The 14,720-nt window shown below is 26.9% G+C and overlaps 1 protein-coding gene across 1 annotated transcript in view; it reads left to right on the top strand.

Moving 5' to 3' along the window:
- LOC100572752 (somatomedin-B and thrombospondin type-1 domain-containing protein) overlaps positions 1 to 13,136 on the top strand; it is a 118,328-nt gene extending 105,192 nt beyond the window's left edge. The window contains exons 4-5 of the mRNA XM_003240582.4: positions 5,813 to 5,889; positions 11,091 to 13,136. Of these exons, the coding sequence (XP_003240630.1) occupies positions 5,813 to 5,889; positions 11,091 to 11,305 (292 nt within the window). The 3' untranslated portion in view covers positions 11,306 to 13,136. The remainder of the gene's footprint in view (positions 1 to 5,812; positions 5,890 to 11,090) is intronic.
- The last annotated feature ends 1,584 nt before the right edge of the window (positions 13,137 to 14,720 follow it).

Here is a 14,720-nt window from a genome sequence, read left to right on the forward strand (position 1 = left end):
ATAATGTGTAATAATAAAATAAGATAATAATTCATAAATAGTAAATAGTTAATTAGTTTAATAATAATAATTTTGATTGTTTGTTTCGTGGTGTTTAGAAGAAAAAAATAAGTACGTACAGTTAGGAAAAAAGTTAATTTAATTCAATTTTTTAATTTTTTAAATTCTACTTAGCTCTAGTTTAGTCAATTTTGGGTTTAGGACACAAGTTGATACATCAAAATAGCTTGAAAAAAATAGATAGACCCGGATATGATATTCAAATTATGGGTTGCCATTTAAAAAAATGTAAGTTTTATTGCGCATGCGCAAGATACATGAGTTAAAAACATTGTAAGTCATAGAAATTTACGATCCATTAGTCTAGTTTAATGCCCCGCAAACAGAATTGAAAAATATTTACATGGTAATGAGTGGTAAAGTGGCCCCTGCTTTTTGGGACACACGGTATAGAATGTAAATAAAAAGATTAAATTGAGAAAAGGGTTATGTTAAATTTAAAACAAAACGCATCTAATGTAGGAAAAAAAATTATTTAAAATTTAAAACCACATTAAAAATTGAAACAAAAAAATAAGACAGCGCACGCAATATGATAATTATATAAACAAAAAGTAAAAAAAGTTTTTGTAGTAATGAATTTTTGAGTATGCGCCACGTGCAAGACTAATATAAGAGGGAATGCAATATTTTAAGGGATGGGAGGATAACGGCTTTTTGCTCTGAAAAAATATGAAAACTATAGAACTCACATACTAAATAGTAAATAGTATATTTATTACTTGATGACAGTTTCTAAAGAAATAACACTATAGCAGGTACCCTTTAAAACTTATAAATTCGAAATTAAAAACTATGAAATCCTTAATTTACCGTTTTGTTGACAAACAGAGTCCCGCTGGAATTATTAATAAATAAATAACTGTTTTTTAAACAGCTTTAACCAGTTTGTGTAAGGCACTAAAGATTAAAAATATCCATTTTAATAAATATTAGTTCTTGTTAAGATTAATAATAACGGCGGACGGGAAGTACTTAAAAATGAAAAGAGAAAAATGTCTGCAATCAAATTTGGTTTATTTATTTATCTTGTTGTAGTATAACATACCATCACGATTATAAGATTATTTTATTAACTTTATGAATATACATTTTTAACATTTTTGAAATTATATATTTAAATTTTTATCAATTTAATTTGATATGAGAGTGCGTTGTATACAATATATATAGTATACACACTGAGAACGTTAACTATAATACTTTATATTGTTTGTATATTAGTATATTATTATGTTTATCGATATTAATTGTTTCACGAGAGATAGAGATAATCACTATAAACCACGATTTTATATAAAATAATATACAATATCATGAACAGTGTAATAATAATTAATATGTAAAATGCAATCTTTTTAGAGTTTTAAATTTTGATAAACATAACGAAGGTTGTTGTTCTCGCAACATCGAATCAATCCTCAGATCGTGATTTTAATGATTATCTGCAGTGTAGGTACATAATATAATATTATTACAACAATATAATATAATAGTTAATTTAACGTCCCGAAGGAAAATAATACGCAGTTAATATAATAGTTCATAAAATAATAAACCATACTATATAGTACAAAAAAAAGCAATAAATTATAAAATTACTTAAATATAATTGATTTTAGAAAATGTTCTTCTCGATAATAAAGGGTCAATATATAATACCTAGTTTTAATAAATTAAACGAAGAATTACTGTAAAGTGAGTTATTCAATTTAAAATAAAACATACGGAAAAAATGACTTTAGACCTTATCTAATTTATTAACCCGTCACTGCTATATTGGACGCATATATGCGTCCAACGTTAGTGACTCAAATATGGACTCATCTATATACTTCCGAATCATTTAATAATCAACAATATAGCTGTTTTAATTAATTTGATACATGAATATATGGTAAATGATTAGACACTAAAAAAATAAAACTTATATCTTCTAAAAAAGTTACAAATATTGTTTATTAATACTTGAGCTATAACAATATGCAATACTAAACAAAAAACACAAATTAAAAATACAATTTTATCCCAGCACAGTACATTTTACTGGGAAAAATTATTCAGCAGTGAAAATTAATTTGGATTGGTAGGGAGTCCATATAATCAAACAATATTTTAAAATTGGATATAGGTACATGCCAATTCACGAGCATTTCTGTGTAATATTAAGGGGACTGGAGCGTAATCAATTCTAAGGAGTAAAAACTAGGCATTTTATATTTCTGTTTATCTGGGTATTGTGTATGTGTTGAAAGTAAATGAACATTAGTGTACGTAATTCGTAATACTAATCACGTTTTATAGGGGCATCATAGTGACCGGGATGTACGTCTGTAATCTTACCTACGCGCATGCACATATCACCATAATATATTATATTGCTTTATAAAATGACAATTTTTTTCAAAAAATACTACCTCTGACTTCAATCACTACGCTCAGTAGGATGTTCCGATTTTAATTTTGAAAGCAGATTTGAATTCTCCTCTAAATTTACTATGCTTTAACTGTCATTTTTTATTTGAAATATGAATATGATCTATTTTTACTCTTTTTGTTAGTAAATTTCTAAGTAAAATAAAATAAAAATCAGAAAAATGAAATTGTCAAAGCATAGATAATTTAGTGACAAATTCAAATTTGCTTTCAAAATTAATATCGGAACATATTATATTGGGCGTAGTGAGTGAAATCGTGAGCTATATTTTCGACCGAAAATGAATCATGCTCCAGCCCCCTTAATCCTAAAATTCGAAATACCTTATTATAATATGTTATAGTAATATTATGCTTAGTAAAGGAAAGATAATTTTATAATAGCAGGCAGTTATTCCAACTGCCAAGATAATTTATATGATTTTCTATATTATAATTTATTTTAAATTATTATAGCCTATAGGTATTATTATTATTATTATTGTATTTGTTCATAAATGTAAAATAAAATACACTAGGTATGCGCCATAATAACATACCATTATAGGTAGGTATACTCTTAAATCGTATTAACCGATCCGAACATGCTTCGATATCGTAATAATATTTACATATAATGTCAACAACATCACTAGATTATATTACGAGTAATATTATGTCGGTATGTGGCGCGTGTGTACATAGTATATATCTCCCACCGCCAATGAATATCATTATCATAATAATTTTGAAGGTTGAGGATCGAACTGGAAACCTATGAATCTAAAATTTATTGACATATAATCCATATAGGTAGGGTACCTAGTATAGTTACAATAATGGCCAATGGGTATACATACCGGTGTCACTCTGTATGACATAATATTCCAGGGAAAGAAAATTATATATTTTTTTATACACAAAATGTGATAGGTATGCGACAGGTTGATGTTTTTATCGCATTCGTTACTGATTATTTGCAAACATCTTAAGCAAACTTTCGGTTTCGGTTTTTTTGTTTTGTCTCTTGCAGTAGTTATGGGAATCGCGCGGTTTTTGATGCTTTCTACATTTATACCCATTTAAAACTTTTACATTTTACATTTTTAGTATTATTTTATTTTTGCATTTTTCAAATGGCACCATGCTGACATACGTAGGTATATTGTATTATACCTATTCAAAAGAAATTTTTTTTTGAAAATACTCATGTATTATTATAATTTATGCACCTTTAACGTGTATGAATATTAAAAGCGTTTAAAAGTTTTAACGATTCACGACATCATTATACGACTGAAAAGATCTGAAATCAAATTCTCTTAACATTTTTGCACAAATAACCGCCATGCCAATGTCGAATTGTATGAAACGAATAATAATATCGTACCCGCATAAAAGTATTCACAATATAATAAAATAAGATATAATATTAATTCGATGACGCCGTTAGCATACAAATAACATAATAATAACTATAGGGTTCTAAATTTGAAATATTTCAAAGAAATTATGAACAATTTTCTTTTTCTTTTGAACGTCATAGATAATTTAGAATGATTATTGATTACACACAGAAAATGTATCGATATAAGTGACTTATCAACCAAGGTTTAAGAATTATTATGTTAATAGTTTTATAAATAAGGTATTTAAATGGTATTATATTATCATCTTATCGTTTAATTTATCACATATCAATTGGGTCCAGTGCCGTAACTAGAGAGTCAAAGACCCAGGTGCAAAGTGCAAACAAATGCATATAGGCACCTCTTTCTTGAGATACATAAAAAAGTCGGACTGGTTTCACACCATGAGAATTTTTATCCCTTTAGATAGGATAGTATTCGTGGATGTATTGAATTAATTGACAATAAAATATAAAAATAAAAATAAAAATGTTTATGTAACACACTAACACCAGAAATAGAAAGGTGGGTAAGTGGATTTCGCTCTGCTGTACAGTAGGTTACAAGTATATCACTGTAAGGGATCGTGTTAAATTTTAATTCAATGATATAATATCATTGTATAAGAAAAACGATTCTGAGTGAAAACGGTCAGTCAGCCTACTATGATGATATTAAGGTGACTAAAGTAATTTATATAGGTATAACCAATTTAGTATTTACGTGGAACTTTTTATACATTTTTGACTACAAAATAATTGTTACATTTTAAATTTGATATTCTTTGTCAAAATTTGAACTTTAAATGCTTATAAAAAAAATTGTGCCTTTGTATTTTTAATATTTTTCAACTGATATTGTAACAATAAATCAGGAGCCTCGCATTAAATTTTCACGCTTTTTTACCCAACAAATAAAATTTTATTGATATTTATAGAAAAAAACTAAAAAAAATTATTTTGAAAATTTTATCGTGTACAGAAAATACTAATTTAAACATTCAGTGAAATTTTCAAGTATCTACAGAAATTCGTTTTTTAATTACAATAAAATAAGAAAATCGTTATATGAGAAATCGAGTGAAAATAAAATGTTGTAAAAATATGAATTTCAAACGCTCTTAAAAATTTAATTTGACCTTCTTGAGACATTTTTTTTTTTTTGAAAAAGGTAGACAAACTTATGATGAATCTTGTATTACATTTTCAAATCTTAGATTTAAAAACAAAATTTTTTAAGAATTTCTAACTCAAAATAATTTGCAAATTTTCGTTATTTTTTACGTATTTTGTCAATATTTGAACTTTAGATGCTTATAAAAACAAATTTGTGGCTATGGATTTTTAATTTTTTTCATCTGCCCTTAAAACAATATACTAAGAGCCTTCTATAAAATTTGCAAGCTTTTTTAACCAACAAATAAAATTTTATTGATATTTATTACGGTCATTTTAGTTGCACCAAAAACCAAAAAAAAAATACCCAGTTTTCCTTAATTTTTCTTTTGTTTTTCACGTCGCTTTTGAAAACTACTGCGACATTTTTACTTTTGACCCCCAAAAGTACCAACTAAACGGACCAGGCTTTTACATTTTGTTATATGAAATTAAATACAAGATAATAACAAAATTATTATGAATCAAATTAAAAAAAAATTAACGTAGGTATATCCGCTAAGGGCCGTGCACCGCCTGCACCTATGACTTTATATTGACTATTATTTATTAATAATTTATTAGTATTCGATGCATACAAGAAACTGACTTTTAAACATGCACTGTTTCTGTAAGTTTATCAACTTTAATATACAACAGGTACACAATTTTCTTAATTTTTATTTTTCACACAAAAGAATTAATATTTCAAGAAAATAAATTTGGTGAAATTTTAAAACCCTATTAATGACCATTACGATGCGCGTGTTTCAGGTACTGTGTTCTATTCGAGGTGATGAAAGCGACCAAGGCCTGCAGAAAAGTGTCCGAATACTCTTTGCTCAGAGAAGGTAAGGCTCGACTGCAGTATATACGTTAAAAACCCACTAATTACACTTGAATTCTCACCGTTACTTTACTACTGAACTCGCTGAACAAAATAAATGAACTTTAGGTAGAATGTTTCTGCAGTATATAATATATATAAATATATATATATATATACATTATACACGTAATAATGTACAGGTATAACACTGCAGGCGTACAACCGATCTCCGGTACCTACGTATAATACTATGGTATACATTGCAGTACCTGTCACGATGATATAATATATGAACCTCAGCACTACGTAAAATTAGTTTTTCATACGCAGCAAATAAATATTTGATGGTTTTCTTTATACACCCCCCGAACAATATAACGATTTCCGTGTTTATTTTATGGGATTCGAATCTGTTTACTATCGTGGGTACCACATCATATATTATTACCACGCGTATACCACCTAACAATATTATTATTTTTTACGTATAAAAATAATGGGCCCTATAATACGGACCACATATTTTGTCGTTTAATTTAGGCTGCAGCAGGGTTGATTCGGTATATGACTAGACATGTCTAGTAGACTTTGATGATGACCATATCTCGTCATCGCTATTAATTCATTATTATTAATATTTATCTTACAATCGAGTTGGGTAGTCGATTTCGCGGCTTTAGTTTAATAGCAAACAGATAATCGATGGAATTTATTTATCAATAATAACGAACAGTCCGTAACATATTATATTATGCGCTTACGGCACGAGAGCGTGTACAATATAATATTTGTTAGTATAAATAACACCAAACAATAAATAACTGATGTTTGTTGTACGCTTTATTTTTTAAATAAAACTGTATGGTAGAAATGATCTACCTAATATACATAAAAAATGAATATATGTATATGTTACGGGCAATGTAAACTACGAATAAACTAATTAACAATTAATATTGTTGTTTTTTTTTTTAACTCGATAATGTGATAGTTTGCGTTGTACAAAAAATTACATGTTTGTATTGAGTTTTCAATTTAAATATTATAAAACAAATAGGTACATAAATATAAAATATGACTTTTTATTATAAGTTTTTAATGGAATTTTTATTATTAATCTAAGGACAGAAATAATATTTTATACTTAGGTAACGTATTTTAATAATATTACTACCAATGTATTTGTATATTATGTGTATTACTAGAACGACGCTTTGAATTTCAAATTTTACCTACATTTCTACAGTTGTTTTCCTCCGAAAATTGGAGAATTGACTATATAATAATAATAATAATCCTTATTTCGTGCAAAAATAATCAATCTACATACAATATGATTTAATAATAATTATAATACAAAGATACAAACTCTATTACAAGCGTAATTGTTATTATGCAGGCGAGGATGAAAAGTTTGAGTTCATTACAATCAGAGTTTATACAAAATATACGTAGATCAAATTTTAAAGTATACACTATAATAGTCTGTAAAATAAATAACAATATAATTTCCTTAAAAATGAGGTGTATTATAAAATTCACAGTAGGCAAATCTCTGAAAAATCTATTATTTTTGTAATGACTTCAGAAAATTTAAAGTCATGATATTAATTTTGAGTATCTTATCTACATATTTGAATGGCAACATTTGATTCCAATTTTCTTTTTAAATCGTTGGACGAGTATATTATATTAATACTCGTATTTTCTTTATAACGCGTATTATGTGAGTTTTGGGTTGTATATTTTCATTCGGAATGTAGATAAGAAAATAATGTAAGTATTAGATCACACACATTAAACATAATTTTTACAAAACAACACACACAATTCTTGCCATGATTTAACTACCTACCTACAAAATAATTTTAAAAAACTGACTTAAATGTTTTATTTTTTTTAAACACGCCTTTATAAAGCAACAAAACGAAATAAAAATGTGCAATTCAATTCACATGCTACAAAATATAAATAGATATCTATAATAGTAATATTAAAATTAGAAGTCCATAAAATACTAATTACTAAAACAAGCTCATTTGCCAATAAGACATAATAATATATTATAAACATAATGTTTGAAGGAAGGAAAAACAAACTTTTATTTTGACTATGTACTATGGTCTATGGGTGGGTGAAAAAAAAATACATTAAAAAACGTTCCAGCGCCGGAGTCGTATAAAAATGATGATACGATGAAAATCGACTAAAATCGTTATAATTTTTGCATTTGAAAAGTTTCTGTTCTTTAACATTTTAGCAATAAAGTATACAGTTTATGTCTTTCTTCCATTATGAAAAAGGTTTTTTTTTATTACTGTGTATTGTCGAAATTGCCTGTGGAAAGGAAAATTCTGAGTAAAAGGCAATATTATATACATGGACACTTACGGTCAGTATTATTTTCAAGCAAACTCGCACTTATTTGCCACTCCCATTAAAAAGCTACAAAAATATCAAAATTATAGTTTTTATTGTATTATAAAAAAACAAAAATCCACTCTGGGTATTAATTCAAAATACTAAAACTTCCTATAATAGGTATAATAATAAATATAGGAAAACGTACAGAGTGTACTAATTTATTTTCCAATATAAGTCTTCTGCGGTAAAAATATAAAAAATTATATAATAGGTAACTTCGAATTAGGCGGTTCGATGAAAAATGCAATTAGTCTTTTTTGTTTGCCTTACATTCATTAATATTATTAATTAGTACCTAGCGATCGTCTACATTATTAATTTCTATTAAACAAAAAAAAACTAAATACTAATGAGTTTGTATTCTAACAACCTGTTATATTATTATTTTATTGATGTCGAATAAACAATTTTTTATACGTAGTAAATCTTTCAGAGCCATAGGTATTATGTACCTATATGTTTAAATTATACAAGCCTAATTAAATCGATATCCATTTAACCATTTCCATTCAACTGTCTTTGACAAACATTTCCGAAGAAATAAGATGCTATGCTGAAGATATTAAAGTTAATGACATCGTTTTCCGTTTCATTGTTCACATTACATTCTGTATACAGCATCTATATCTCATTGTTACTTAACAAAAACACCTTAATATACATACTTCAAAACTAATTGTGTGAAGTAAACCTTACCTAAGTATAAGACACCTAAAAACATAATAAAAAAATTCAGTTTAACAAAAATATAAGCTCAAATAGAAAATATACAATAATAATAATGATAATACATAACATGCATTAATTAATAATTACATTTTAATGTAATGTACGTCAGTTTGACACTTTAAATTATTAGTTTAAACTATTGCTGAGGAATTTTAAGCGTATTTGTGTATAAACTTATACCCTTAAGGGCTAAAACTATATTATAACAATAAATTAATGGTCACAAGACGCATGAGCACTTGACGAGAGTATATTTTATAATATAATCACAGCGTATTTTTTAAATTTAATTTTTAATATAATTTACAATCTGTATCATTTGATACAATAATAGTATGGGCTAGAAGTAACAATTAATATTACATAATAAGATAAACATTGTTTATCAAATTTGTTGAAATTTAATTTTCCTATTTAAATTTTACAAAATATCACTACACCATCGTGTTTATAGTATCGTGGCAGAGGGTAAATTTCGGATTAGATGATGATTTGTATAGGCTCCTATACAGCTGTGAAATCTTTTATAAAATCATTTAGCTTCATCACTTATTGACTATTGTGTTTTTTTTTAATCCATATGTACGTCGGACATCGTTTGACACGTATAGGGCGAAGGGCGCATTTGTTAATTTTCTAAGTGCAATACTTTGAATGGTTTAAATCTTATTAATATTTTACTTTTCACAATATCCCACAAATAGAATCCATATGTCCAATATGTGGAAATGTGCCAATGTCCATACTCCATATTGATTTTACTAGAATTTGTGCGCAAGTAGATTTATTCCCGTAGAGGTGTATTAATTATTTGAAAAAATAATTCTGATAGTAAACACCACCTACACTTTATATGGCTTATTTTATGTAATACATTTATATATTAAATATAATGTCTGATACCTAGATAAACGTATTTAAAAATATAGTACATTCACAGTCATATTATATGAATGTAAGAAAACAATAGAACATAATTTTAAAATTATTAAAAAGTGGTAAGTAAATGTGGGAAAATAAAACCTGTGAATTTTCTTTTCAAATGTCCTATTCTGTCTCTGACTCCAGAATCCTATACTTAAAACAAATTATTTGTTTTCGGTGCTTATATATTTGTAATAGTTCAGTTAATATATATATTTTTTTTTAATAAAAGCACTTAATAATAATGTTAAAAAATAAATAGATAAAATATCCTCAGAATAAAAATTTGTCTCTCACTTATAATAATATGTAGGTACCTACGTGATTCGAATACTTCGATATTTGACCGGTAGCCAGTGATGTAAATTTACATAATATTATATACCTACATATTCAACTTGGATAGGTACATGACTAAAACCTATATTTGCGACAGACGTATATAAATTACGTCATAATAGGGTAAAATATATGGTGATTATTTTTTTTCAAATACATATACATAAACATTATTAATATCTATATAATTGATCCGATTTACTCCGACCGAAAGAACTAATATATTATAATATGATTATAATTCGCAAAAAAAAAAAACAAAATATCCGTGGTGGATATTATAATAATCTGTTATGGCTGCGGTGACTTTTCAAGATAAAACTTATTAAGTATATTATGTTTTAATTATCTTTTTTTAATTTACGTAGGTAACCTGCATTTTTTATGGTTTTCGTATATTTTGTTCATATATTGATTTTACCATATAGATAATATTATGTAATATAACAACACGTAACTTTCACAAATTATTCATTTTGAATTAATTTTTTTTGCATTATACTCTTTTACGGATCAATCAATGTGTACGTTTTTAATTTACCGTACACCCAATGGACCTGGGCATAATGCCATAACATGATAATAATATGTACTTAATATTATAATATATATTAAAATATTATAAACATAAATCAGGTAGTCGCTGTAGTATATCGACAAACCCGTATATCATATTATAGTCTGTTGAGCAGATATCGCTGCAGGTAGTCGTTAAGTTGTTATTATTATTATTATCATCCTTTTTTTTCTATTATATTTTTATTCGCAATATCTGTATTTATATTCGTTTCCGGTTTTCCCGCACAGGTGAACGCGTGTGCGTGCGCTGCGACACACAAGTGATGCGCCAGTCGCTGGGCTTCCGGTGCCCGGGCCACGGGACAATGGATCGGGCGACGAGATGGACCGTACTGTCGGCGCCCCATTGTCACGGAAAATGGGTTCGTCTCGAGTCGGCAGGACAACAGGACGGGCACTCGTGTCCGATGTGTAAAAAAGGAGCGCAGTTCGTATTCGTATAAGACGGCGGCCGCTGCTCACCTAAGTATAAAACATATTATACGAAACCCCCTTCGATTTTTTTTTTTTTTTATATATACCTACCTACATACTCACCCCGTCGTCGGTCCACTTCACACGGCTCACCACGACTACCCCACACCACTTCTTCCACGGCATTTTCAGATCCACATCTTCGTACCACCATAGGTATATTATATACATATACGTTTGTATGTGGGTGTGTACAAAGCCCGACCGTACATGTAGCATATTATACGTTTTCTAGAAAAGAGTAATACGACATAATAATAATAATAATATAACAACAACAACAATAATACTTACATATTTTTACGACCGTATTATGTATATTATATAAATGCACAGAGTGATCCATTAAAAAAGGGAGCTTCACTGATTTTTTTTACAACAAGTCTAAAATGTTTGATAGTTTTACAGTCGGAAGCTGAATACTTTTCTACAAGCTATTGATGTTAAATTTGTAGAGTATTGAATGAATATAGTTTTTTTTAAGTGTTAAAAACTTTGGTGAGCGGACAATAACTTTTCCGAGTACCTACCACCGTACTCCTTACCATTCTACTCATCGCAAACTTTAAATGCTTATCAATATTCGATATTTATAGGTAGGTATGTACATCATCGATTTTATAAAAGTATTTTGCTTAAAATGATAAAGTTTAAAATATTGGTCGTCATTAAAATAAATTAACTTTAAAAAAGTTACTACCATAAAAAAAATTTTTAAATTACATTTTTTTGAAAAGTGTTGTGTTCTAAAATTACATCAAACTAGGTACATTTTATGTTTTCAAAAACACAAAAACTAACTGAAAATCAGTGAAACCAATTAAATGGATATCATCTCCCTCGTATTATATTGTATTATAATATAGTCAAACTTGGTTGACTCGAAATTTATTGTCGATACCTCAAACTTTTTCCTGGTCCCTAAAATGTCCTATTATTTGGATTATCCTCGGATAACTCAAACTTTTTGCCTGGTCTTTTACACTTTGAGTTAACCAAGTCCTACGGTAAACAACTGACTGTATATTATACGTATGATATATATATATATATATTATTATATTTGTGTATATTCCGAGCCGGTACGTACCTATTTTTTTTCAGGTGCTAATTTTACTCGTACATATCCTTGTCGTCGATGGTTTCATATTTTCATTATTCTCTATAACCTATTATAATTTTTCATATTACCCTACAATCCACGTGAACCTCTTTCCACCCACAAATTATTCATATTTTCTACATTATATATTATTATTATTAATTATTTGCAGACGAAATTATACGCTGTATATGTTTCTTTTTGTGTTAATATAGTATATAATAAAATATATAGTTGTAATCGAATCCACGCGTTCCACTTGAACAAATTTGTAAATATAACAATATAATAATACCATAACATAATAATAGTATAATTATATAAGTTTGATTTTGAACACAACTTAATGTAATAACTATACATCATAGTTACAAATATATTAGAAGTTAATTAAATATATTATATTTTTATTTTCTGCTTTTTTCATTAGGTATTATTATTTAACTATAATTATAACTACACGCAAAAATTATTAGTTCATAATATGTTTCTTTTCTATTTTTTTTTTTTTTACTTTATTAGCTTACTTTTTTTTATCGGTTTATCATTATAATTGTTTATAAAATGGCAGCAAAATAAAAAGTAAAAATCATGTAATTCTATTTATTATATATTAAGTTTGCAGACTCTTATCCTAAAATAATGTCAATGATATAATTATTTGCTTACAATATATTATTATCTATTTTATACAAAAATAATTTATACATCTATTTTTTAATTATATTTATTTATGTTTTCAGCTAAAGGTAAGTTGCAATGAATTAAATTAGGTAAAATATAGTAAAGTAATAATAATTGTACAGATCAGAACAATTTAAAAAAATGAATTACAATAAATATAAAATGTATTTGATGTATCAACATATGATAAATGAATTATAAATTAGTATAATAAATTAAAGTTTATTAGATAATATAATTCATCAGTGCATTAATGTAATATAATATTATATAGTGTTATTTTTATTACAGTTAAAAAAACAAACTATATTGTGGAAACTAATAATTTTCAATTATTGAGTACTTAAAGGTTTTCAAAAAATCAAAATGTACCTATACAATTCATACTTGATTATAATATTATGCTGAAAAATAAATACTGATTTATTGATATTTATAATTTGTGTGTATACGTTTGAACATTTTCAAAAATGGAATACATTGTAGGTAAGTAATAATTAATTTAATTAATTAGATATAGTTTAGTTCAGAGCTAAACTTGTTCGGTGACTTGTTAAAACGCATATTCTACTGGTTAAATATAGTAGTCGATTCTAAACAATGAGAATATATTGTATTTAAGCCCTGGCGGTGTTGGCTGTAACCATTAAAACTTATCTAGGTCAACCACAGTACAATTCTTCACTGTCGCCCTAAGGAGCTACATTGTACTTTTGGGACATTCTTTGTCTTAGGATTTTTTAGGAATCAAATTCTTTCAACGAGAGTTCAAACTACAGTGCACTTAAATATATTCTAATACAATGTGTTTATTTTATTTTATTTTATTATTATATCTAAAAAAAAAAATCAAAAAAATGTCATTCCTGGACTCTACAAATGTTTGTCTACCAAGTTCGTGGTCTCATTGCTTAAATCAATTTATCTTTTATTTCCGATATAATATATTATTTTAAACAATGGGTAATAGGTACCAACTATATGCATTTTTAAAAATGATGAAAAATAATGATATTGGTGATTTATTCTGTCAATAAATCATTTTAAAAATAAATATAATATGATCCACGATAAGAAGAAAGTTCATATTCAATTTTTATGTTCACAAGAAAACCCACATAAATAATATTATTGATATCAACATATATTATAGATGTGGTATGTAATGTTTATTTGATTAATCACATATGGTAATAATAATGAATAAAATCTAAATTACTCGAGAAAAATAAAATATATAATTCACATTACCCCAAACCGTAACATGTTTTCTGTATTTATAAAACGTATTATGAGTACTTACCTATAAATGACTCATCATGAGTATAATGTACCATGTACTTGCTTTTCACAATTTGCACGTGTGATTGATTTAATTTTGGAAAAATAATCGGTCAAATATAAATAATTTTAGGCACGTGACATTGGCGCAAATCACAGGGGTGCTAAGGGTGCGTATTGCGTAGCACCCTGAACTTAATACTAGCACCCCGAATCTTGTAATTATCCTTAATAATAATTAAAAATCTTGTAAATGTACCATTACCATGGGAAAAGACAGACTATCGGACTCTGGACTCATCAATAATTATCCACAT

This window comes from Acyrthosiphon pisum, chromosome A1 (genome assembly GCF_005508785.2).
Source record: "Acyrthosiphon pisum isolate AL4f chromosome A1, pea_aphid_22Mar2018_4r6ur, whole genome shotgun sequence".
NCBI classification, from domain to species: Eukaryota; Metazoa; Arthropoda; class Insecta; order Hemiptera; family Aphididae; genus Acyrthosiphon; species Acyrthosiphon pisum.